Source organism: Lonchura striata, chromosome 5 (genome assembly GCF_050655825.1).
Source record: "Lonchura striata isolate lonStrDom1 chromosome 5, ASM5065582v1, whole genome shotgun sequence".
NCBI lineage: Eukaryota > Metazoa > Chordata > Aves > Passeriformes > Estrildidae > Lonchura > Lonchura striata.
The window spans coordinates 49,390,428-49,416,607 of record NC_140707.1 but is presented as its reverse complement, the minus strand read 5'-3'; the positions used below and the strand labels follow the sequence as shown (position 1 = coordinate 49,416,607).

The 26,180-nt window shown below is 42.4% G+C and overlaps 3 protein-coding genes across 31 annotated transcripts in view; 2 read left to right on the top strand and 1 right to left on the bottom strand.

Moving 5' to 3' along the window:
• The window catches only part of SLC25A21 (solute carrier family 25 member 21), a 233,236-nt gene extending 230,001 nt beyond the window's left edge, over nt 1-3,235 (top strand). For all 10 annotated transcript variants that reach the window (XM_085582137.1, XM_085582145.1, XM_085582136.1 and 7 more), the window contains one exon: nt 1,358-3,235. In XM_085582137.1, the coding sequence (XP_085438263.1) occupies nt 1,358-1,428 (71 nt within the window). In that variant the 3' untranslated portion in view covers nt 1,429-3,235. The remainder of the gene's footprint in view (nt 1-1,357) is intronic.
• Nucleotides 3,136-25,494, bottom strand: PAX9 (paired box 9). Of its 4 annotated transcripts, none has more exons than XM_085582132.1 (5): nt 25,235-25,484; nt 23,686-24,312; nt 21,290-21,429; nt 16,311-16,463; nt 3,136-6,858 (listed from the first exon to the last, which is right to left on the bottom strand). In XM_085582132.1, exons 1-5 carry the CDS (start codon nt 25,236-25,238, stop codon nt 6,604-6,606), a joined length of 1,179 nt encoding a protein of 392 aa, XP_085438258.1. In that variant the 5' UTR covers nt 25,239-25,484; the 3' UTR covers nt 3,136-6,603. The 4 variants fall into 4 exon arrangements, with proteins under 4 accessions (XP_085438258.1, XP_085438257.1, XP_085438259.1 ...); XM_085582131.1 differs by having other exon boundaries at nt 21,290-21,432; nt 25,235-25,483; XM_085582133.1 differs by lacking the exon at nt 16,311-16,463 and having other exon boundaries at nt 21,290-21,432; nt 25,235-25,494.
• Nucleotides 25,495-25,550: 56 nt separating this feature from the next.
• NKX2-8 (NK2 homeobox 8) overlaps nt 25,551-26,180 on the top strand; it is a 61,530-nt gene continuing 60,900 nt past the window's right edge. For all 17 annotated transcript variants that reach the window (XR_014956053.1, XR_014956046.1, XR_014956049.1 and 14 more), the window contains exon 1: nt 25,551-25,655. The gene's annotated coding sequence lies outside the window, so the exon portion shown is untranslated. The remainder of the gene's footprint in view (nt 25,656-26,180) is intronic.

Genomic DNA, 26,180 nt, shown 5'->3' with positions numbered 1-26,180 from the left:
TTTCCCAGTACCTCTTAGCACAGCAGATTTTGGAATAAAATTTTCCATCTTACAAATGACTATGCACTCTGGCCCACACCCAGCAAGTCAGTTACATGTGAACTTCATTCTAAATACTTTTGTAGTTCTATTGGCTAACTAACATATAGGTTTAACTTTCTGATGAAACAATAATACAGTCTTTATTGTGACTGAGAAGGTAATTTCTTCTTCCAACATGTGAGTGTTTACAGGAAAAGAGATACACAAACAGGTCACACAGTATGAGATTTGGAATCAGCCTTGATTTGAGTTCAAATTACATCTTAGACATTGTGTCTATGATTTGTTTGTTGGTCAAAGCCTTTTGCAAACATCTGGTCTGTCTAGCTTTCTGTGAGTTCCTTCTCATAGAGAATTTCAAGTCTGGTAACAGTTCCTTAGGATAAATTATATGGAGAAACTCATGTAGTAATTCTGTGTGCCTGGTTGTCTTAGCCCATCCCTAGAAAAGTGAGCCCAGATCAGGAGAAGCCTCATTTGTTAGAGGTGCCACTCCAAGCTGCCAACTGCACCAACAGGCAAAGGCAAGAAGATATTTTTATGCCACAGTGCTGGCATTCACAAATAATATATTTTTACTCATGCAGCCTGGTTCTCTATATCCATGTTCTCCAACTAGAAGCTTCTCTATGTGTTTTAGTTATTTATATTCCTTCTGAAATGTTCCCCTTTTTTTATCTCACACAGTAATACAGCCTAGTTATGGTCTGGCTTCACTAACAGTAAAGATATTTTATGGCTTTCAAGCTGGGATTTTATACTGTTACAAATTCTAGCAAATAATGCTATTTCATTAGATCAAAACTTTAGCTGTGGATTTGTAGCCAGGAAAGATTATACTTACTTCCCCACCTTGATTTTCTGCTTTAGACATGGTAAAAACTTCTCTTGACTCTTACCTGGAAGTGTTTTTATCATCCTGAAGATGAATTTTTGCCATTCCACCAGTCAAGTTGCTCTTTCATGGCCAAATCTTGTTAAACAGCCACTAAATACATGTATATTCAGACTAAAAGTTTCATTTTTAGAAGAACAAAGGAAAACATTAATCTTGAAAAAGTATTAGGAAAAAGCACACTGAGGGTGAATTTGATTGACTATACAAGCTATTTACATCAACTTTATGATCTAATATTAAGTAAAACTGGTATGGTTTATGAATTTCTGAAATTTTAGTGAACTCAGGAAATAGTAGACTTATCCATTTTGTAAAAAAGGCTTTGCCATAGTCTTGTTTATGTTACACTAGGAATGCTCTATAAAATCTTGAAAACACTGGATTTTCTATGTAATAAAATAATATCTTTTCTTCCAGGTGGCGCAGTGATGCTTTTGGTTTATGAATACGTTTATGCATGGCTTCAGGACACAGTTAATCACAAGTAGCACTTTTGAAAAATGTACTCTTTAAAATTATATGCATTCTAAAATACACTATAATAAAGGAAAAGTGATTCTTATCCTTTATAGTGTTGAATACCCTCAGATTGCACTGATGTTCATACAGTTCCAGACAAATGTGGTCTCTAGGTCCTGATCCAAGAAAACATTTAAGTACATGCTTTTCTGTAAGTGCATAATTAAATAGCACTTGACATTTGTAATTGTTTTGCTGGACCAAGAGAAAATATAAATCAGACTTTAGACTGTGAGTTTTTAAAGGACAAACTGAAATTTCTTAACACAGAATCATCCTATGTAATCATATACTTTTTAAAGTTTTCAGTTTCTGCTGAAATGGCAAGATAAAAACTTCCAGGGTATTTTAAAGAAAAAAAGGAATAACCCTGGGGGGGAAAGATACTAAGCTAATGTAAACTCACAGCTCCATTGACTCCACATTAAGAAAATATTCATATTCTACAACTCTTCAGTCAGTCTTGGGTCCAGTTTCAATTCAGCCCAGTATGATTTCAGCATTTTCAAGTTTTTGGGAGTTCGGCTATAAAAGCACAGCGCGAGTAGCCACAACCTTAAAAACATGCATACTGCTAAATATTCTACTTGTTCTTAGCCATATATATTATATAAATCTCATTCAGATCAAAGAAGATACAGAAGGTAATTAATATCTATCAAGTTGCATAAAAAAAGCAAACCAACATGGGATTCATAGAAGAAATGAGTAAATGAATTAACAGAAAAAAAGTAATTTTAGGCATATGAGTTGTTACTGCAATTTTTTTATCCACTTTGATATACTATCCCAAAAGGACTGTCCTGTGATAAAAATGCTCAGTGCACCCTGGCTGCCCCTTTAACCTTTCATTTCCACCATGGAATGGTGAAACAAGGTAGCACATCTGCAGTTGTACGTAGCTGGCCATACACCTCAGAGAAATGTACATTTCTGTATATAAAAAAAACATTGCTCTGAAGCTAAAATTTTTTGCTTTTCCCAGTTACTGTAAATGTAAACATTCCAGGGATGTACTTGTGTTCTTACTAGCCATTCCAACTCTGTGAAACAGTAAATTCTGCTATGCTGGCTGAAGACATAGTTTTTGTACATGCAGATGTGCCATTCTACATTTTCTCTTTAAAAACTCCTTAAATAATTTTAAATTATTCATTATTCTGTTTAAAAATATAAAATATTATATATATATATATAAAATATGAAACTGCCTTAATTATCTAACTTGGTTTGTTGTCAAATGGGCATATATCTTGCAAAGTTTCAGTATTTCTTCCATACTACATTCACTCTGTTAACAATAATGTTCTTCCTCTGAAGGAGGTACAACTTTTCCCTTGGCAATCCCAAAGAAGTACCTTTCTGCATTGTTACTTGAAAATGGCAGTTCACATGTGAAGTCTCATCTGAGAAGTCTTTTTAATGCATTGAAAAAGCAACAAAAGGCTAAAGATAGAAATGTGTTTTCAGCGCTTTCAAGGATGCCTGTATTAACATGCTTAGTAAGCCTCTCTTTTGTCTGAATTTGGCAATGATGGCTTTTTGTACCTATGCTATTTCATAGCTAAAAATCAATACAATTAGCTCTCTTAAAGTTTATGGTTTTAAGGCAAGTGTTCCTCGTTGTTGCATTTTATTATCAGTACTTGGCCAAAGAGAAGACACTACTAAGATAATTTCAGAAACTAAAGCAAAATGCTTTATAATTTGTCTTTTATTAATTTAGAGCATTCAAAATATAAAAATAAAATGTTTTAAACATACTGTATATACATATATAGCCTTTGGTTTACATCCTTTCCAACGTGATTTTTTTTCAGTTAATAGCTCAGCCTGATCCTGGGTAAAAGCAGAAACATTCAAAAACAGAAAACAGCATGGTGTGGGAAAACAAGCCTATGATCATGCCAGCCCAATGCCCCATTACTCCTAATGTGTAATGTGGGCTGAAATTCAGTTTTACACCTTCTGAAAGATCTTCTGAACTGGGACCATGCAAACACAGTTTGTTTGAAGGGAGTATTATTAGGCTTCACTGATTTCTTTGGAAATATTTAACATTCTGGTAATGAAGTATCAAAAAATTTAGTTCTGTACCCACATATACAGATTATTTCCCAAAAGTATCCATTCACGTCAGTGGGCTCACTCCAGATTTATATCCTGGTACTTGACAGCAGCAGTTAACCCTTATTTATTTTTTTTTTAGGAAATAATTCCCTTTTTCTTTTTTACTTAATGTAAAATGGTTTTGAGTTGTGTGATAAGTGAACATTTTGCAGTTTTCAGTTTACCCATGAGTATAAGCAGTGAAATAGTCCTTGGGCAAAGGAGTATTCTACATCATAGGTTTACATTTAAAAAAATAATGTGAAACTTCACACCAAAAAAATCCATCACAGGCAGTTCAGCAAGAGCCAAGGTCAGGCAATTTTGCTCATTCTGAGCAACACATGCAGCCCTGCTGACTTCCCATTCAGGGGTAAGGTATCATGTACAGCAGGCAGATGCACGGACAGCTGTACCTAAACAAACACAAAATAAAATTATTTATGATGGTGTATCCCATGGGAGGAATAATTAACATAATGTCCTGTCCTTGTTTTATAATTTATCTTGGTTTTGCTGAAGATAATGAAAACAACTCATACAAGCTAAGGATCTATCTCTCTGTCTCCCAAAACACACTAATTCCTGATTGGAATGTCAGGAAAGACAACTTTTATTCCAGAAATGACCTCATGTTACTCAGGAAAACTTTTAACACAGGCACAATTTGTTACAGGCTTGCAAAGTCTTGAAGCTCAAAAAAGCTGTGCTTTGAAAAGTTTCTCTTCCTTAGTTTTTTGTTTACTTTTCCCTTTGGTACCCCTTGTTTGAGTTCTATGGAAAACAATAGGTAGACGCATTCAATAATTCTGTAATCCAGTAGAACAATTAAGTTGAAAGCTAAAATCCTCTTGCCAGCTTAATCACTTATCTACTTATGATCCTTTTCTTATTTTTTTTCCCCCATTTTGTCTTTAGTGAAGAGCTTGTCTAGTATTAAAGTGATTTCTTTTTCATGGTGTTAAGGCTCATCTTATTTCAGCTATAACAGCATAAAGGCAGAATAACATTCATCATGTCACTAACAGTGTGGCAGAGTGGAAATGCACTTGTTTGCACTTTAGTGGTTTCAAAGAAACATTCTTGAAAAAGTGTTCCACTGAATAACGAGGGTTTCATCATCTCATTAAAACTGAACAGCTGTTGGATGCCTTTGAGGCTGAAGAAAATTAATCACATCCAAGATCAGATCTTTGTTTCCTTGAGGCCAAAATACAATATCTGTGTTCTTTACAGAAATGCAAATCTGTTAACAATTTTTTAGTGCAAGAAGCAAAGGTGGCGGCAGCCAGAGAAGTCCATCCATATTTCAATGGACACACTGTACATGACATAAATATTGATTACTTAAATTGTTATGAAAATTTACCCACGGGTGTCTTGGTGATGAAAGCTGGAAATCCACAAGAAGATAACTATATTTTATGAGGGAAATGTATTTTACTTTCCCACTGAATTAGTGTTTAATATGGGTTGCAGATAGAACAACATATGAAGAATAGTATTTTCTCCTTTGCTTTAACTATGTCTACAGTAATTTAAATTATTGCAAAACACTTTTAAAAATACATAATATATTAATAGTCTATGATGGATATGAAATGTCACACCAGGCTTTTTTTTTCCACATTCATATTCTGAACATACCTACAGCATGGGAAAAGCATAATAATAGTCAGAACTTTATTGTTGCCCAAGGAAAACAGGTAAATTTTCAAAATCAGAATGTTAGCTCTCTTGGGATTAAAGTTTAAAGCAAAATAACTGGCATGGAGTACTTGCCACTGCATACAGAAATGTAGAAAGAAAATTTGCTAATATTAAATAATATCTCTGTTTGTAGCACCACCACCAGATACCTATAAGGGGGAAAAAATGCTTCAGAACAATAATGTAAACTTTACCAAGAGCTATACTTTACATTCATTAAAGCAGAAATTAAAGACAAGGTCCTCTATAAAAATTACAACGTAATCTGGACACAAGTGAGCTCAGAATGATGGTACAATTCTGTTTCTCAGTGGAGTTTTTGACTGATAGGGCTTTTTAAGCATCTCTGCACAGGTTGCATACTAACAGCATTTTCCTCTACAGTTTTCTGTTTTATTCAGGTATTTTCCACCCATTTCTATTTGTACACTTCATATGAATGTGGTGTTTCATGAATCTGGGAGGCTGGGTAGAACTGGAGAGTTACTTAGCTGGATTTCTGCCTTTGACTCTTCTGCCAAAGAAATGACTCTCATAAGATGTTGAAGCCTCCACTGTAGGCACAAAAACATGACCAAAAACCCCACCTAAACCTCATCACCTATCACCCCACCATGCAAAGACATAGAAAATAACTAGAAATTATCTTAACTTTAAAAAAAAAAAAAAGAAAAGAAAGAAAAAGAAAAAAAGAAAAAGGTAAAAAATGTACTGGAAGGTGAAAACAAATGCTGTCAAAAGCCTCTATTTACAAAATGATAAAATCACAAAGATCTTACTACTGCCTGACGATGGCAACATGCCAGAAGAATCTGAAAGCCACCTTTTGCCTTCATTCTATATTTGATTACCAAAACCCAATAAAACAACAATAAAGGACCTCATAATAACAGTGGATTGTATAATCTCATCAATTAAATGGTTGTTCTCTAGGCATTTGGCAAACACTTCCCATTCAGCCACCTTTGTTGATTCAAGGCATAGCAGAATTTTCTGTGGTGATTTTTCTTTATTGATTTTTGCACAAATCTTAATAACAATTGCACATTTAGAAAGTTTTCGATGATTAAGAATAAATATGTGTGGTTTGACCAGGAGAGAGTGGAACAAGGCTCCACGAGCCCTTTGAGGGACACAAAGTCTTTAAGAGTACAACACCATGCTTCTCTCAGTTTCTGATGTTGTCTTCAGCTCTTTAATCCCAAAAGCCTTAGGGGAGACAAGTCACGAGGAGAAATGCCAGGTGTGGCCAGCACGAAGAGAGCACTCCGTGAGCTGGGCTGAGGAGCCAGCGAGCTCATGGTGCTCCTGGACCAGCTCCTGCATCAGAGGGCAGAGGCTGTGACAGAGTGGCTGCCCTCCCTGGCAGTCTGCATGCCCTTGAAGGCCAGCGAGGCGGGGATGTCGCAGCTGTGGGGGGACAGCGGGGTGCCCCCAGCGTGCTGCCAGCCATGGCTCGCCATGTAGCTGGATGGAGCGGCGCTGTACGGCATGTAAGGTGACACTTGGGCCGGGGTGGCGTAGGGAGGCATGGCCGGTGCGGACACGAAACTGCTGACGGCTGGGAGGCCATTGGGTGCCTGAAAGGAGAGGGAAAGGAAGAGAATTTCTGAGAGTAAGACACACTGGATCTGGCATGAAAATCAGCCCTCGGATCCTGCTTGGGCTTTGTACCAAAACTAGGACCAGCGGGGACACTAGGAGAGAAAACCAAAACCATTCCCCAGAATTTCAGGGTCTTAGCGGCCCCTTCTGCTTTGCTTTTAGGACCAGTTACCCCACTGTGATCAGTGCTTCACACCTCTCCCAGCAACCTGTCCCAGACAGGGACAACCAGCAGATGATAAGGAAACACACACCAAGAGCAGGGCAGGAGCTGCTAAGGTCTCCATACACCTGCCTACCTTCCTGCAAGCTGCTGTTCAGGGACTCCTGCTGTTCAGGGAATCCATGGTTGCATGTAATCATTACACTTGAGGGCTACTGGAGGGATCTGTAATGAGTCTCTCCTCTCTCACTGAGCACCTTCATGCACTTGGCAATGATTTGCACAGGTTGGAGTAGATGCACTGTGACATTTACCTACTTTTCCCAAATTTCACAGTGTCGGTCACTGTTGCAAGCCCTGCTGGGGAGTGCTGTGGCAGTTTAAGCTGGGTGTGCAGTGACTACAGCCATCCCAGCAGCAGGAGAGACAGACCCATCCCTGTGCCTCACCTCTCCTGGCCCCCAAGGAGGGTGGGCTCAGCTGAGCTGCCATGGGCAGGTGCAGGCACTCCCTGAGTGAAGAGGTGACAGCGGCTGGGGGAGGTGGAACATCTGAAACTCTTTGCTAACTGTTTGTTCAGGGCATTAGTCAGAACTATAGTAGTAGTATTATTGATGGTGACTTTTAAAAATCTGTTTTCTAGATGCTTGGGACAAAAAACTTGCAAATGTTCTTTGCTCATAGCTTCTCCTGGTTTCAACAGGGCTTCCTTGCACAAAACAATTGCAGGGCTGGGTCCTTTCCTGCAAGCTATTTTCCTAGGTCCTTCTGTAGGCTGGAGAGAAGGGTTTCTATTTAAATAGAGAAGGGAGAGTCCTTCAGTCAGCTATGCTATGATTTCACAATTAATGACTCCTCATTTAACTAAAAAAGTGTTTGGTGGTTTGTTTCACACCCATAAATGTTTCTTCGGCACAACAGGTACAAACCAAGATCATTTATCTTGCTTAAGTTTCAATGTGTGTAGTGTTTGTTTTAGGATTTGGGGTGGCATTTTTTCTCAAAAATCTTTCCTATCTGGATATGAAAGAAGAGCACTGATTCAGCAAATCCTGTAGCATCATCATAAGGTACATACAACTGGACGCAAACTGAATAGTGCAAAATTAAAAAAATAAAGAGACTTTTGTTTCTGATAAAATTTCACATGGTATTAACATTTCACTTGTTCAATTTCTGCCTGGATTGCACCTGCCTGATTTCTAGTATTTACCTTTATAAAGGGCACTGGCCTATTTTCAGGCTCATCAGGTTCCTACCCATGTAGCTCACAGTTCCACTGCCTAGACTATCCTCTCATTGTCATTTTGGAAAGAGAGTAGTAATTCTGCTGGACTCTATCAATATAAACCTGTACAGCAATCTAAAGCAGCAGGAGACAGCAATGGGATGCTGGTCACAAGTTTCCAATAGGAATATTAATTAAGACAAAACATACAGCTGCAGCAGCAACATTATTGTCATTCAAAATAAGTAAATGCTTTGTTGAAGTATTTGCCTTATTCTTTTGAAAATGAAAATATGTGATCTGACCAGCAACTTGTATTACGTGCCCCCTACTGTGACTCAATTACACTTTAGCCTCAGCTTTAAATATCCGTGCTTGCAACAATACTAATTAATACAAACCTGTAAATAATTGCACTGCAAATCAGTAAAATTATTGAATCACATGGAAAATTATGCCATTGAATTCATTGGAAATAAAAAGTGTGGCCCTAAAAAGCTGCTTTTCCAATGTGCAAACATGAAATAAAAATTAGCACCTCTGTTTTTTGTAACAAGCATCAACCAAAAGCTTTGCACAGAGGCAGTAGAGCCATTGAAGCCAGGTTGTAATGCTGGCATATCAAGAGCCACAACCCAAACATATTCTGCACAGAGAAGTAGAGAAACCATGAAGGGGTGGGTGCTGGAAGGAGAAAATCTATGGGACAAATCCCTGAAGTCTCATAGCCACTGAGACAGCACAAACCTTCAGCTTCTAGACCTCAAAAGAGGTTTTTTGGACTTTCCCACTCCCAGGCAGGGGGCTCAAGGCTGTGCCTGGAAGCCTCATTTTAAGTAGGATTCCTCATTAGAAATGCTCATGTTCTGTGAACCATTAGCTGTGCTTTGGGAAGGATGTGTTAGTAGGTACAGGGCAGATCTGTGCCAGGCAATGTCCTAGCCTACTGCATCTCCTGCAGACAAGGCCACGAGGGGCTACTCAGCAACCACAAGATGACTTTGCATGATCTGAGGCAAATCTGAGCTCCTGAGCACCTCACATTAATGCAGACATTATTGATAAATATTTTATCAACAGGCTTATTGATAAATATTTGATCCAATCACACATATGTTCTGTGGCCTTATGGCACAAAGTCTTCAAACTATAATTCATGAAGAAGCCCAGGTTTCCTGTTGAATCATACTGTAGGTGCCACTTGGGTTGTTGTTGATAAAACAGATGGAAATTGATTAAAGATTCACTAGTTTTTGTAAAAGTTTAATTTTAAAAAATACCTATACAGATTTATAGCAGCCAGAACAATCCTTTTACACACACACACTATCTTACTCAAAATAAAGTTGTGAAAACTGTCATTTTTATAGTCTATTCTGAATGTCAGAAAGATCTTGCCCCAACTACTGAGGGCAGGACATAGAGATAGTTGTGTAAGGACCACCAGCTGCAACCTGTCAGAGGCCACCAATGCTGTCATCACTGCCTCACTGAATTGGTGAATCATTCTTATTTTTATTGCACTGCTACAAAGCTTTACCACTCAAAACCATGATTCTGTGGATGTCACAGATGCCCTCAGCCAAGCAAGCTGCACTGGGATGGGTAGGAACTGGCCCAGCACAGAGTGCAATTCTGCCTCAGGGGAGATTTGAGCCATACTCACAAAGCAGTCAGAGGCTTCATCTGACCCAAATTAAAAGATGAGGGGACAGAGAAAATCTCACTCTATACAATTTTAAAGCATGCTACTCAAAAAAAAAAAAAAAAAAAAAAAAAATCCCAACACCCAAATTTTCATCTCTGACTTTCATCTGTGAAAGACTTGGCCTAATAGTCCTGACTGACACAAGTGTTTTTATTTCCAAACAGCCTTAGATACAAAGTGTAGGTTATCAGAAGGGTTGATTCTTGTCTGTCAATCTGGCACATTTTACAAACATGACATTCACTTAAAATAAATGGAGGGGATTAAGTTCCATGACCCTGTATATACTGGATGAATAATTCATCCTGCAGTATTTCAATCAGAGGAAATGAACACCAAAATCTAAACATTTGTAATTAGGAGTGCAAGAACCCCATGGTGTTTATGGATTTTTAAAACCCTAAGAATTTGTTTTAAGTGCAGAGGTTCTTGAAACTGGCTTTTAAGTTTTATAAATATTTTTTTTCTTAATTTGAACCATAGTTTTTCAAGGGAAATCTAATTTTTTAAAGCAAACAAACAAACATTTAGTTGTAGCTGAACAAGAACCTCTGCTTTGTAAGAGATAAGGGTTCCCATTTGAAAGTACCTACTTTCTGGCTTCTACAAAGATCAGAGAGGAACTTTTGCTCTCAATTGATGCTTCTATCAATGTTTTCAGACAACTGATGGAATAAGTATTTCTAAACCTTAAGCTGCATTTGAAACCTAGAACACATGACCTCCCACCAACTCACAAATTCATTTAAACCTGTTCTTGCAAAGCTACCAGAAAAACAAGAGTAATTGAGTCAGGATCACAAGCTGGATCTGGTGCCTTTCTGCCAAGTTGCTGCTGATACCTGCCAGTGACAGTAAAAGGAATATTGAGATGAGAAATCAAAACCAGTGTGGACATGAAGCCTTGCTTTGGGCCACACAAAATGGTACTGCTGAAACAGGCAGACTGCACGTATTTTCACCAGTAAAGGAGTTGCTTAAGTAGTTTTAACAGATGGAATCTTTAGTTTTGGACACTTTAGATACAATACTAACTAGAGACAACTTTTTTTTTTTTATTGTTTTCAGTCTGTCTGTGATTTGCAACACAGAGAGAGGATGAAAAGCAAGTCTAGAACCAAGCTAATGTGAGAATATCTTTGGAGTAATTTCCATTAGTTGCTTGGACTCCTAAAAGTCAGAACAATTTTTTCACAACCAGAGGTAACCACCACATACACCTTGATATCTGTTTTGATGTTTATGCTTGTATAGTGTGTTGCGGACCTTCAGCCTCCTCTCTCCTTCATGGTAAGAAGACACAAGAGTACAAGCTTTCTGGATAAACTTCCCAGTCAATCCATGCCAGACAAACTACCTGATTTTTGTTTTTTTCTGGCTTGGTCACAGAAGAACTAGAGAAATATGCAAGCTAAATTTCACTTTCAGTCCTCATGGTATAAAACTAATTATATATTGTAGTGAATTTATATTGTTTTGTTTCATTCCCTTTCCTACTTTTCCTTCTCTGACTTTTGCTTGCTAGGTATGTGTTCTCTCAGTGTCAAAACTAGTTCATCTCCTATGTTCTCTTCCCATGTTGCTTCTCAATGTTTCAGAAAATGACCCAGATTGTAACATTCAAAATCACAGACTAGTATTTATGTTAGCTATCATTAATGGCAATAATGCAAAGGATCTCATTTCAGTTTTATTGAATACAAACAAGAGCACATTTGATGCCACAGGTGGATGCCCCCTCAATTTCATAGTCTAACTCTAAAGTGGGTATAAAAAAGAATGTAAATTATTTTTTCTTATCATTATTATTTACAATTATCTAAATAATTGTAAATAATAATAAAATCATAATAATAATAATAAAATCATTATTTAAATTACCACCATTGTAATATAATTGTTACAATATTTAATTAAATAGTTCATGTATTGCATAGACTATAAATGCAGGCTTTGTAGAAAATGTTTCTGGAGAAACAGCATAACCTTCAAGTTCAAGTTACCTAATTCAGCAGCCTGAATGAGTTTGGACAGTGACTCAGCCCAAAATCCCCTGCTACAGTCATCAGAAGTTCAGTCTGTCACGGCTTAAGGGACACACCTCTGGTGAATAAGGTTGCTGTTTTCATTTGTATCTCGCAATTCTAACACTGACTTGGATGGAATGAATCCTTCCTGTCCTGGGATCAGCAAGCTCAGCACATTGCCTTGATCCTGCAGCACAGCCCTTCCCCGAGAGCAACTGCAACCAGCCAGCAGAGGTACCAGGGAGCAGGTCCCGGGAGCAGGTCCCGGGAGCAGGTACCAGGAGCAGGTCCCGGGAGCAGGTACCAGGGAGCAGGTACCGGGAGCAGGTCCCGGGAGCAGGTACCAGGAGCAGGTACCAGGAGCAAGTACCAGGAGCAGGTACCAGGGAGCAGGTACCGGGAGCAGGTACCGGGAGCAGGTCCCGGGAGCAGGTACCGGGAGCAGGTACCGGGAGCAGGTACCAGGGAGCAGGTACCAGGGAGCAGGTACCAGGGAGCAGGTCCCGGGAGCAAGTACCAGGGAGCAGGTCCCGGGAGCAGGTCCCAGGAGCAGGTACCAGGAGCAGGTACCAGGGAGCAGGTACCGGGAGCAGGTCCCGGGAGCAGGTACCAGGGAGCAGGTCCCGGGAGCAAGTACCAGGAGCAGGTACCGGGAGCAGGTCCCAGGAGCAGGTACCAGGAGCAGGTACCAGGGAGCAGGTACCGGGAGCAGGTACCGGGAGCAGGTCCCAGGAGCAGGTCCCGGGAGCAGGTCCCGGGAGCAGGTACCAGGGAGCAGGTACCAGGGAGCAGGTACCAGGAGCAGGTACCGGGAGCAGGTACCAGGAGCAGGTACCAGGAGCAGGTACCAGGGAGCAGGTCCCAGGAGCAGGTCCCAGGAGCAGGTCCCAGGAGCAGGTACCAGGAGCAGGTCCCGGGGGCACAGTGGAGAGCTGGCAGCAGCTTCCTCTGCAGGGACACTGCCGCAGCTCCGCGCACACAGACACCCTCTCGCTGCAGGTTTTCAAAATGAAAACCTTCAAACGTTTTCTGGAAATGATGAATCTTTTCCAAATGGCCTGAAAGCACAGTCATGAAGAAGCTATTGCAGCAGTTATTCTCTTCACAGCAAGAAAAATCATAGCAGGGAGCAAAATATCTAGTCCTTCACTCAGAAGAGCAAATTAGCGTAAAAATCCAGAGGATATCTCATTTTTAGGGACATACTCATAATCAGTTAAAATGATTATGACAACAAGACGAGGAGCAATCAAACACAAAATGCAAACATCAAGGAAACAAATATGCTAAATCTCCCTTTATAATTGGAGATTAAATATGATTTATAAATCAAGCCAACATATGGGATCTCTAGGGAAGAGCAAACAAATTTTCCTAATAAAACAGCAGCAGCAAGCATGTAATGGAAGTATTATTTAGGAAAATGGCATTACTAAATGATCTAAGTAATAAAAATTGAGGGTTTTTTAGGTTTTAAAATTGATAAGTAATATTTTTGTAGAAATTGTAGTTACTAAATTAGAGCTAAATTCTGAAGCTGCAATTCAGTGCTACAGCATCAACAGGAAAAATTATGATACCACAAATCATTTCAGAACAGTGTTCCACTAAAATTAATGTGCCTACACAGGTAAGTCACAATTACCTAAAGGAAGGGTTACAAAAGTGAACACTGAGTAAATTTCCCCTGTTTATGGTAATGATTTTTATTTAAAAATAGTTTTAAGAAAAAATGAGATTAAAATGCTAAGGTGTATCTGAATAACCTAGCCAATTAATCCTGCAAATCATGATTTGCTTTTTATAGAGCTGGAAAATATTCTTGCAAAAATATTTTCATTAGACTAAATATCCATATTCTTAGATGAATTAGCTTATTTTATTGAACATGTTCCTGATTTGATTTTCTATTAATTTCACTGCAATCAGCAGAAAATAAGGCTCTGAAAAAAATTAGGACACTGATATTAAAAAAATTTTACATAGAAAAAAATCAATTTTTTGTCATACAAAATCAATTTTGACATACAAAAAGAGTAAATATTTTCTATGTAAGATATCAATTTTGTATAATATTATAAAATATAATATTTGCCTTTTTTTCAAGAAAGAGTGAACAGTGATAATATATTGGAATTGAGAAGCTTTTAAAAATAACACATGGGCGAGGGGCTTACAAAGCTGCTCTGTTGCTCAGCTGAACTGAGCTGACTTCCAGAAGACTGTGATTTGAAAAAGGAAAAGAGACCTTTCAAGAATGGAGAATTACACTACTTCTTTTTCACTGTAAGTTGTGCAAAGTAATGCTGGTATTCTAGTTGAAGTCAAAATTAAAACAGACTTATTCTTAGAGCTGAGATGCTCTAAGATTTCAAATATAGTTAGCCACATTATCTCTTAAAAATATGCCATTTCCTTTGCAGCTATTCCTCCCATTATTAAATTCAATGCACAGCAATGCACTGCGTAAGAAAGTCACCCTTCCTTTCTTCTAAAATAAAATTCAGTCCTTTCATAACAAGCAGATCCCATTCCCCGTGTTTAATGTGCTTTTTTATTAACTTGAAGTTGTTTCCTTTACCTATAGCCATCCCCAGCTGCAGTGAATAACACAGAAACCAGATAATATCAACTGAGTGTTTTAATTATAGTTGGGACATGCATCAAGATCACTCTAAATTATATTTTCTTATCCAGTTTTAAATCTCAGCCTCTTCAGGGAACTAAAATCTCAGTTTTGGAAATAGTAATAGAAACTTGAATTTACACACCATCACCAATGCTTTCCTGAAGGAGCCAGGGGCATTTTATATCTTTTCCAAAGCAAACTACAGCAGAACAAAAGAAAAAAAAAAAATGGGGGGGGGGGGGGGGGGGAGGATGGGGGAATAGGGAAAGGGGGTAAGGAGAAAAGGAAGAAAAACACCACTTATTCTCTGACACTGAGCAATCTACTACAAAAACAACAGAGGAAAAGAGAGGGAGGAGGAAAAGGCATGGTAGATAAAAGGCAGACAGAGGTTGCTGTAAAACCTAAGCACATTCTGAGGGAAAAGCAGGGAGCAAGATCTTCTAGTGCTTCTTCAGAAGTACAGTGGGTTTAGACGGCTTTCACAATGAAGTGAGATCACAGGACACCAAGCACACACTAACATGTCCCCCTAAACGTCTCCAAATGTAGATTATAGTTCAAGGTCTATCTACACTGTCATTGAATGGTTGCTTCCCTTTCATACACCAGGTTGAGAAGGACGATATAAATAAAAGTCACTGCCTTTCCAGTGAAGATGCTGGATCTTGGGGTATGTTCTATTCAACAAACTTCACAACCAGGCTATTTCAAAGTGTAGTGAAAACAAATTCTGCTTGCTTTAAGCACAAATCTTGGTTCTGATGACAAAAACACAACTTAGTTTTCCTTAGACAGATATTCTGGGCTTATGAGGACAATAGGAAAGTACAGGGGAAAAAAAATCATGTCATATAAGCAAACTCCTTTGAGTTGGAATTAACAACAGATTCCCATAGTTTTAGAAAAGATTTGCACAATACTTCCCCCTTGGTATTTTGACAAAATCTGGAATTGGGCAGGGCACACATGGACACTAAACAAGCAAATAAAATGGAAGAAATAAACATTAGTTCTTTTCTATGCTGTTGGTTAACACCATAATGTATTACTGAAAGGTTATAGAAAAATGCCTTCTTAATATTATATATTTATCAATATATTGTAATTTCAATATGCTGTTATTTAAATGAAACTGAGGTAGAACATTTATGGACACAGGCACTTCAAAGGGATTCTTGATGTCTAGAAGCTAGGCAAATATGGGTCAAACTGGTAAAGTCGTCACCTTGTTCTTTTCAGGGACAGCCAAAACAGAAGTCTCCTATGTCTAGCAAATCTCTGATGGTGCAAAGGCAGCTACTGGGAAGCTGGTACACCAAGGGGGGGTGAAGCCACAACCCACCAATTTTTAAATGCCTCCAGTTGTTACGACTGGGTGTGTAGGCAATTCCTAAAAGCTAATAAATTGCCACAACAGACTAATTCAAACACACTATACAGTCTCTATATACTTGCCAAACTACTGCAAGAACCAAGACTGAACAGGTCAAATCACATCTAATACCTCTGCTCCTGGCACTCTGCTCCCTGGCCGTGATGGGTATCTCCCATCACTCCCGCTTTATGGCCCCTGATCATGTTTGTCATGACAGACCTTCTGGTGGGCTGGGGTCCTTTGAGCAGAAGGTGCTTAGAGTGCAGTTTGAGTGTCATTATACCATTCACTCACCTCTCTGACTTTCTTTATTAGTTTCATCCGGGTGGAGTGCCCTGAAGCCATGTGGGTTGGTGGACAGGGCACTGTGTTTTGGCCGTGGAAGCAGGTGGCCAGTAAGAGGCAGGTCTCACAAATGGGGTTCGAATTGGGTGCCATCCAGATCACCTGGGGAGGAATCGGGTGCATGTAGTGGGATCAGCTCATCCCCCTCACCCACAACATGCAACGACAAGGATGCCTAGACCTTGAGCAAGCTGTCTTAGTGGCAATGTTTTGATACCAGGCCTGGTCTGGAGATCCTAGTGAAAGTGACACAGAACCAGTCTCCAAGCCAAGGTCTGAACCCCTGCACCAGACTCTGCTAACAATGCTGCTGGGTACTAGAGCAAGAAAGCAAATAAACACCTCTCCTTCACAGCTTCATCCCCGTGCTGCCTGGGTATCACTGAAAAGCAGTAGGTCCAAACCTTTGTTATTGATGGATCTTGCACAGACCCATAGCAGGAATCCAACTGCCTGGATCCTGGGTTGTAAGATGACAAATAAGTAATTTGCTAATTAATTTTTCAGTAAATCTTGTCTGTAGGAGGGCCATGCAATTTGCCATAATATTTAAGGCTACATTTTAATGTTGTCCCCAAAGAAGTTACCCTGCATTGTGGGTTCTAAGCACTGCAGATAGAGTTACAGATGCATGGCCACCAAATATACATTGTTCACTGTTCATCTATAAATGAAAGATCAGGAACTAAATGTCTACATTACCTACATTTTCTGTGTAAGTAATTGTCCAGAGTTGCACCTACATTTGCAATCACTTGCCCTAAAATGGAGCCTTCCCTCTATGTGCTTGCAGCACACAGAACTCACGGCCCCCAGTCAGAATGCAGCCAAGGGACAGGGAGTGATATCCCAACAATGCCGAAAACTCAATCCCCTAACAGCTGATGAAGTTCAGCTGAGGCAGACCTGAGGTAGTTGCTGCTTAGGGGTTTGGCCAGCAAGTCAGAGGAAGGTTTCACTCAAACTATGTTCACAAACCCCTCTGAATTAGGAATGTTTTCTGCAGCTCCAGTAGGTTTGGGATGAGACCTCCAAAGAGCATACCATTTCCAGGAGCGAGCTTGCTCTTAGACCCCCCCAGTTACAAGCTTTTTCCCATTAATGAGTATCAGCTCCCATTGGCAATATGCACTTCTGCTTCCTGCAATGCGCACAGAAAGTCATTCTGAAAAATTATTTCCAAGCTATTTGCCTCTGTATGTCAGGTCTTCTTCATTCTCATAAATGTGTAAATACAGATCACAATTTTTTTTCACTTTGAACATCTATGATATTAGTCCAGCAAGTCACAAACATCAGATGTCTAAGATCTGCATTTTAGACACGATACATGTTTATTAAATGTTTTGATTTCAAATGCAGGTTACAAATTGTGTTCATATTGCAGTCATTTCAGCTATTTTTTTTTAATGCAGTAGTCAGAATAAGCCGTGCAATGCAAAAGAAAATACTTAGAATATTCATCCTTTGCAACAATAGCATAATTACCTTTAGAAGCTCCTGAACACCACACTGAATGTGCCTCCCTCCATAAATAATGCAATATAAAACTGAGCTCTGTATGAAATGCATACGACACAAAACTGTCAAACTCCTGGGAAAATCTATTTTTCTTTTCAGTTTCTCTGATTCACAGTCACCCTGCTTGAAAGCCATATGACAAATCTGCGAGTGTGATACACCAGGGAAATTATGCAATTGCTTATGTATAAATGACAACCTGGGACATCAGGTAATTAAACCTGAATAGAAACTTGACAAAGCATCTTTTGGTTTTCTGTGGAATGTTTTGTACAGAATCACAGTCTACCAGGCTGAGCTTTCAACTCCCGAAACCCAAATAGGAACAACATTGCAAACAAAAGCCCCAGGAAATCCATAATACATAAAATGAAAAATCTTCTACATCCAGAGGTTCAGTTTCATGTTTAACTAGTATGACTGCATATTGTCAAGGCAAAAATGTGAAGTCTTCCTGCCTTTTTGGTGGGTGAATTCCCACTGATGCGTGGGACAAGGGCTGAAATGTAGCCATTAGAACCAAGGAGAGGTCAGCCTTGGCTGCTGCCTGACAAGTCTGGGATGGCAGTAAGAGTTTTTCCTAGAGAAAGACTACAGTATCCTGTGTCTTAAAACAAATGTATGTAATCCAAAAGAAGTGTTCAAATAAATTTATTGTAAAAGTATACAAGACCTTGTTCTTTGGTCTCAATTTTTCTAACCTTTCTCACACAGAGGGATTTTCCAGGGAACTTCTTGAGAAGCAAAATATTATCTTCCATGACTAAAGCTGAGGAACAAGACTTTCACTTGCTATGAAAGATTATGCTATTTGCAACCTATGGACAGGTGAACTTTGGATGTTGGTGATGCTTAAATACATAGTTGATATTTGTTGGAAATTGCAGAATTACCTATCACTCACACAAAATCCATTGTTAATGTGCTTCGAAACACATTTCCTCTGCTCCTGTGGTGCAATTGGGAAGCCTAAGTTAAACATCCACACTTGATTCCCTCCTCTTGTAGGCACCTCTGATTTTGATAATACAGACATATAAACAGAAAAATCACTTCTCTTCTCTGTGGGAAATCTGATGTCTACCTCCTTAAGACCCTTAAGAGTTTTGTAACAAGCTTTGCCCAAAAGAGATAAGGAAATGAAATAGCAATTACCCCGAAGTACAACAACACATGCTATTTCACCATAGTCCTTCTGGCATATTAAATATATCTGAGACTTCCCCATTTTCCCACCACTCCAGATACCTCCCTGCTAGATCCACAAATGAACCAACATTCTCTCATTTCCTCTGCTCATCTCTTTACACCAAAAACCATATACATTGCAAGAGACCATGCATCCAATGATGTCAGAAAATTTTGTAAGTCTTTACTCTCACCAGCTGCCACTCCAGACTCACTACACTTCAGCAAAAAGACAGTAAATCAGCACTATGTGCAGCAGGAATTTGGTTCATCAACTTCACACTGTCTGGAATAAATATTTTGGCAAAAGGAATGTGGCAAAAACTGCAAATTATCACATTTTCCCATCCTTATTTAGCATGATTTTTTTTAACATATTCCTAATTAGCAAGGTAGTGGACTCATGACAGACAAAGCAATTAATGCACATTCAAATTAATTTTCTGGATAACAATTCTGAATACTATATGAATAGACTGGTCTATGTGTTAAAACTTTCCAAAGCCAAATTCTGTTTACCTATATTATCATTACGGGGAAGAAGTTGGGAAGAACCTCTTCTATATCTTCCTTTAGAGAGCAGGGATCTGAATATGGCTTTTCTGCCCTTTGAACCTCTCTGGACAATTTACTTGGATAAATGAAATCCATTTTATTAATAGCAATTTTCTCAGATTTTAAATAGTGTGTGTTTAAATAACATTTATCAGGTGATCTTTCAGGTTGAACAAAACTTTAAAGTAAAACTGATATTGACAACAGAACAGTTATATATTATGCATATGAAATCATAAATATTGAAAGTAAAAAAGAAAAAAGGTAAAAAATAGTTTTCAAAGCAACATTTAAAATAACTCAATAACTCAAACACTGTTCTTCAACACATCTGTAAAGTAAATGAGATCCATCAGAGGCCATGGTTTATAGCCAATGAACAAGATCCTGTGAATATTTCAGCAGGACTGTGTGCAGAAGGCCCAGCCTGGAACCTAAGACAATGAAGCCACAGTACAGCTGCTCTTACAGAGTAGTGACAATCTGTATCTACTGTTTTTTAGCAAGACTGTTAATGCTTATTTTAGTCTTTAAAGAAAATTGTAGAAGGAATAGTAACACTAAATCTACGTCTAATTCTATCTTTAATCATACAATAATAGCTACACTATAGCACACATTGCTTGTGTTATGAAATGAATATAATAATAATGGGATAATAGAAAAACAAAACAAATAGGATAGCACTGAGGGTGGTGTAGTGTTTAAAAGGCAATATATGCAATGAAGAAGCTGTTCACTATCAGGTTCCACAGTATTTCCCACTCTGCCCATTCTTTGCAAGTGTTCCCGCAGTTTGTGCTCCGCATCTTGAGAGTCTGATTCAGCTACTCTCACCACCGAACACAAGCTACAAAAGTCTCCTCTACATGGATCTAAAACCAGACACAGAACTCAAAAAATACATCCAAAACCTCTGTCTTTGAATGGGAAAAATGCTAAACAGCGATTGTGGGTTTTCTTTGACTTGCTTCTAAGTACAACAAATGCGTGGCCGGGAAGTCAGTGTGTCTGAGAGACCTCTGATGCATTTTGAAATGTTTCCATCACATGGAAAAAAATGTTTTCAAAACCTGTTCTTTCCCAACGAGTAACAGTTGAGCCTTTTATAGCTTTTCTCCTGGCATGGCACTTGATTAGCAAGTACAAAGATTTAGACAGAGATTTATTAAGTAACAGTTATATTGTGTTGTAATTAAAACGTAGGAAATTCGCCGTCTACTTAAGCGTTTAAAAATGCTTAATGTAGGAAGCAATTACATCTCATTTTCAAATTATTCCCCTGACTACAGAGCACGCTGCGGACAGAGTAAAACGCGGCGTTATGGGCGGAGGCGGCGGCGGGACGCGCCCGCTGGCCCGGCCGGGGCGGGGGTCGCTGGCGGCGGGTCTGGAGCGCCCGCTGGGCGGGCGGGGCGGGGGCAGCCCGGGCCGGGATGCGATCGCTGCCGGCCCCCGGCAGCAGGGCGGGGTGGGGGTGCTGGGCGCCGCGGCCGCCGGGCCGGGGGAGGAAGCGAGAGAGGAGCGAAGAGAGCCGGCCTTTATTCCGCCCGTCTTTGCAAACCAAAACAGAAGTCCGGCACCGGCTCCAAACCGAGGACGGTAGCCCGAGGCCGAGCTCAGGAGCCCTTAGCATCACTGCCCGCCCCCCACTCTCTCTTTACCTGGCTGTACTTGGCCTCCTGCTCGAGGGAGCTCTTCTCCAACCCGTTCACGGCATGCTGGGTCGGCGGGTGGAAGCTGTTTCGGCCCAAGCTGCTCCATTCCTCCACCTTGGGGCTGGGGTAAGGCGAAGTGTCATTCACTGCTGGAAAACAAAGGAGCGGGAGAGAGGGAGTTAGAGGCATAGGCTAGGATTCAGAGATGGAAATGGCTTTGCTTCGGAGACGGCTCCCTCTCCACATGGAAGGCAGTCTGTGGGGCAGAACTGAGGGGAAACCGGTCCCTCGCCCGCCACACCTTGCTGAAACTCCTGGAAGCTCCCTGAGAGGATGATTCGTGGGCAGAAGGGAGTCAGCTCCCTCCGTGAAACCTGTGACAGAGATCAGCAACACAGCCCAGAGCTGGCTGGGTCTCTTGCCCCACGTCCCCGCACTGGCGGATGGAGCTGCCGACCGGCGTTTATCCCCCAGGATCTCCTGAAGGGGTATTTATGGCAACCGCCGTGTGTGTGTTTGTGAATCAGAGGAGATTACAAACAGATCTGACAAGCCTGCGGATGAACTGGGATCCAAACACTTTTTGGGAGAAAAAGAAAATACAACATAAAATTAAATAAATCAATATTTTTTTTTTTTTAAATTAGGGAAATAAAAGGAGGAAGATAAGAAAGCGGTGAGGAAAAGAAGTAACAGTCCTATTATTTACATGCCTATCAGCCGCGCTATGGGCATACCGGGATTCCTCGAATGGCCAAATTCCCGCACCGGGGAGCCAGGGGAGGAGTAGGGGGAGCCGTGCCCGGAGCCCCGCGCCCAGCCGCATCGGAGATCCCTGCTGTGGGAGGGGGCTTTCCTGAGACACTGCCTCGCTCGGCCCCTCGCCGTGCTGGGGAAAGGCACAAATCTGAAGTTGTCTTAAGAAATTGAGCTCCCTTGGCGAGCGCCCTTTTCTGCTGATCTCACACTTTCCCATGAATAGGGGCTTCCTTTCCGTGTCAGCAAGGTCAGTTTGCCCTATAAATCAAGGGCGAGCAGCCCCCATCTGCGGCATCGGCCACTCCGCAGCCCTGACCCTCTGACGGGAAGGGGAGGGGGGAGATTTCACACTGCAGAAAGATGTGTGTCGCTGCGGGGGCTGAGAGAGACGGGACAGATACCCAGGCACCCGGCAGCACCGTTAGAGGCCTGCCTGACAATGTGGTGTTAATAAAGGAGAAACTTACTTTAAAAAAAAAAAAAAAAAAAAACTAAACTAAATTTCTTATGTGATTGTAATGCTCTCATTCTGTTTAATGTTCATTGCCAACACTACCTCTAGATTGCCAGGCGTGTATTTGTTGAAGTCGACTCAGAAACAAGCACATTTGTTTGTGCTAGTGAGGACTAGAATAAAGTTTGTATCGTGAAGAGCAAAGAAGAACAAACTTACTTTTTTGCATGCACACAAATTTTAAAAAACCGTGCTTGTGGGTACGCATGTGTTGCTTGAGAAAAATATCACTTTTCTGATTAAATAAGAAGAAAATTATTCTACAATGCCTAAAGGATCATTTTGCATTTGAAATGCTGGTAGAATTACATTGTTGCTGTTAAAAAGGCAGTGAAAACAGAGATCACAGCTCCCACCTCTCCACTAATACTTAGAGAAGAACTGGACACAGAGATCGCTGTAGGCAAAGGTTATTTTGGACACTTGTTTTCAGTGACACTTTGAGTAATGCTTTCACTGTTCACTGGCAGAGACAGAAATGGAAAAAATGTCCCTTGCAAGCGAGCGGCTGGGAGACGCGACACAGTTTCCAGGCGGAGGAGCCGAAAGAATGTGAAAGGGATAAAAGAGGCAAATCTTGGGCCTTTGGTTTTCGTAGACCACCGCTTCGGAGGAAAATACACCATCAGAATGAAACCAATTAGATGACATTTGAACTTCCTGCCGAAGCAAATTTGGCCTGATTACGAAAACTACAGAAAATTGACTTCTCAGAAACGCTGAGGCAGCGCCCGTGACCGGAGTGCGGCAGCGAGCCTCGGCCGGGACCAGGACTGGGACCGGGACCGGGACCAGGACCAAGCGCGCCCTGGTGCCGCCGCACCCCGGGCCGTTCCCCCCGGCGAAGATCCCCACTTCCCGGGTCAGAGAGGCGGAGGTGACGGCCCATGTGTCCTGTTTGCTGGTTCTCCTGCAGCCCACCCAGTCCCTTCGTTCTGCCCACGTTCCGAGACGCGTCCTCCAGTAAGCTCAGTGCCCGGCCCGTGCCCGGGAAACGCCAGGGGCTTCCCGAATCAAACAACTAAACCACCTTCCAACTCTCGGAAAGGCAAGAACCCAGAAATAGGGGACCGAACCCTTCCGGCCCTGTTTGGCTGCCTTTGTGGCCCCGGTTCCCCCCATCTCTCACCTTGGTCTGTGATGGACCGGATCCCCAGGATGTCCGTCACCGAGTGAGAGGACGGCCACGTCCTGGGCATGGCCATGGTGCTGGGGATCGCCGGCACTCCGGGAGGTGTGGACACCTTGGCTCCTGCAGCAGCGATGGGGCTGGGGTAGGGGTAGATGTGGTTGTAGGACAGAGCAGGCTGTGGGGGCGGCTGGTGCTGCTTGTAAGACTCGTAGTGACTCTGCTGAGACAGGTTCCCGATTTTGTTCCGGAGGATGCGGCTGATGGAGCTAACCGACGGCACGTTGTACTTGTCACACACGCCATCGGCCAGCAGGCGATCCCGGATCTCCCAGGCGAAGATGCCCGGATCCCTTTGTTTGTAGGTCCGGATATGTTTTACCACCGTGGGAGTGGTGACCCGAGGCTTGCTGCCGCCGATAGCCCCCGGTAGGATGGAGCCGGTCTCGTTGTAGCGAGCCAGGATTTTGCTGACACAGCCGTGGGAAACGCGGAGCTGCCGGCTGATGTCACACGGCCTGATACCCAGTTGCGCCAGTTCCACAATCCGCAGCCTGATGGCATTGGGCAGGGGTCTCCCGTTGACAAACACCCCCCCGAGCTGGTTCACTTCCCCGAAGGCAGGTTCTGCAAGCAAATGCATAAACACAGCCGTCGGACACGGCGGACGCCACAGAAGGGGGCGTCTGAGCTGCTCTCCTCACCACAGACAGATGTCACAGACTGGGCCCCCCCCCCGGGTCACTCCACGCACGCTTCTTTATATTAGCGGGATGCCCCCGAGACTGAAGGGGAGGGAGGAAGGGAAGATAAGTAAGAGGTTAAAAACAAACAAAATAATAATTAAAAAAAAAAAAAAAAACAGAGAGAGAGAAAGAAATAAAAATAGAAAAATTAAAAGACAGAAAGAAAGAAAATCGCTACAAATGTCGGAGCTCTCTCCGGACTGTGCATCAAGCATATTCCCAAAAATAAGCACATTCCAGAGATGAAAAATGAGATCGCCCCAACAGACAATTCAGCTTTATTGCCACAGGAAAAAGGAACGCGAAGAAAACAAAAAGAAAATAAAAACATCTTCTAAGGCGTGGGGGAGGGGGAGGAAGGAAAAGTAGTTGAGGAAATTCTTTTACATCTTGGGAGAGACGAGGGGAGCGCGGTGCTTCTGAGTCGGGACTAACTTTTTAAAGACCGATCCTGGTGCTGTTAGCGCCTTTCGCTTAACAGCACGATTACACTGGGCTGTAAAACAAGCGTGTTAAAATGTTAACTGCTACGATCGGTGTCAGGAATAATATACAACGTGTCACGGGCTCCAGCCGTCCGCTCGGCTTCGATCCTGCCTCAAACTCGCCTAATAACACTAATAGCAAGTCGACTAGTCATTAGCTCTCTCTCTCCCCTGTTCCTGACCCTCAACATGTTCTTACAACTTGTAGGAACACGAGCAAAGTCAATAAGGGAGCCGCGACGGTGGCAGATGACTGAGCACGGGTGCTCCCCCTCTCTTGACAGCACTTGAACCCTCCTGCGGCTCCCGGCCACTTACCCATTCCTCTGAGCGGGACACCTCGAGGCCGGCCCTAAATCCCAACGGATCCCTATGCCCGGGAATCGACTCCCGGCCTTCTGCGCTCCTGGCCGCACTGGCCCCGAGCCTTTCTGATCTCCGCTGAGGAGGGAACAGTAGCGTGAGGAAGAAAAGAACTACAAGGAAATCTACATCCCGACAAGAGAGCCTTGACTTCTGCATTTCAACCTCAGGGCAGCGTGGGCAGGGCCGGGCTGGGCCGGGCCCGTGGCCCACCGCCCCCCCGAGCCCGCCCCTGGGGCGGCCCCACCGCCCAGCCGCCCTCCCAGTGGCCAGGGGAGATGACGGACAGCGCGGCGGCGGCGGCCCTTCCGCTCCCGCGCAGCGCGCTCGGCACCTGGGCCCGCCGCGCCGGGACGGCGGCTCCGCACCTGCGGCGGTGAGTTGCGCGGAAGCGCCGCCGGCTCGGGGCCGCGCCGAGCGGGGCCGGCGCCGTGGCCGGGCGCTGCTCGGCCGGCGGGGGCCGGCGGGGGCCGGCGCCTCGGCAGGCAGCTCCGCGGGGCCGGGGCACGGTCGGCGGGCAAGGCAGCACCGCCCTTTCTGGCCCTTTTCCCGGATAAGCAGCCGGAGAGGGGGCTTCGAGCCTGGCAGAGAGGTTCCCCCTTTCCCCGAATGAAGCAGAGCCATGTCTTGACACACACGCGGTTTGCCCGCTTTGAGTTTGCAGATCGCGAGAGAAATTTCGTGGGTTTGATCGCTTCGTTAACATAAATCACCTTTTCGCTAATCACCTTTTCGCGGGCGGTGTACGAGAAGATCGTGAGCGATGAGAGTTGCGTCATTTTTGGTGAAAATCACCAACCGGTCAGGAAACGAGCTGCAATTTCCCTTGCCTTGGGAGGAGACGGGACGGGGCATGTAGCGCCTGGCGCTGGGATGCTGTGTTCTCCGGCCGCTGCAGACC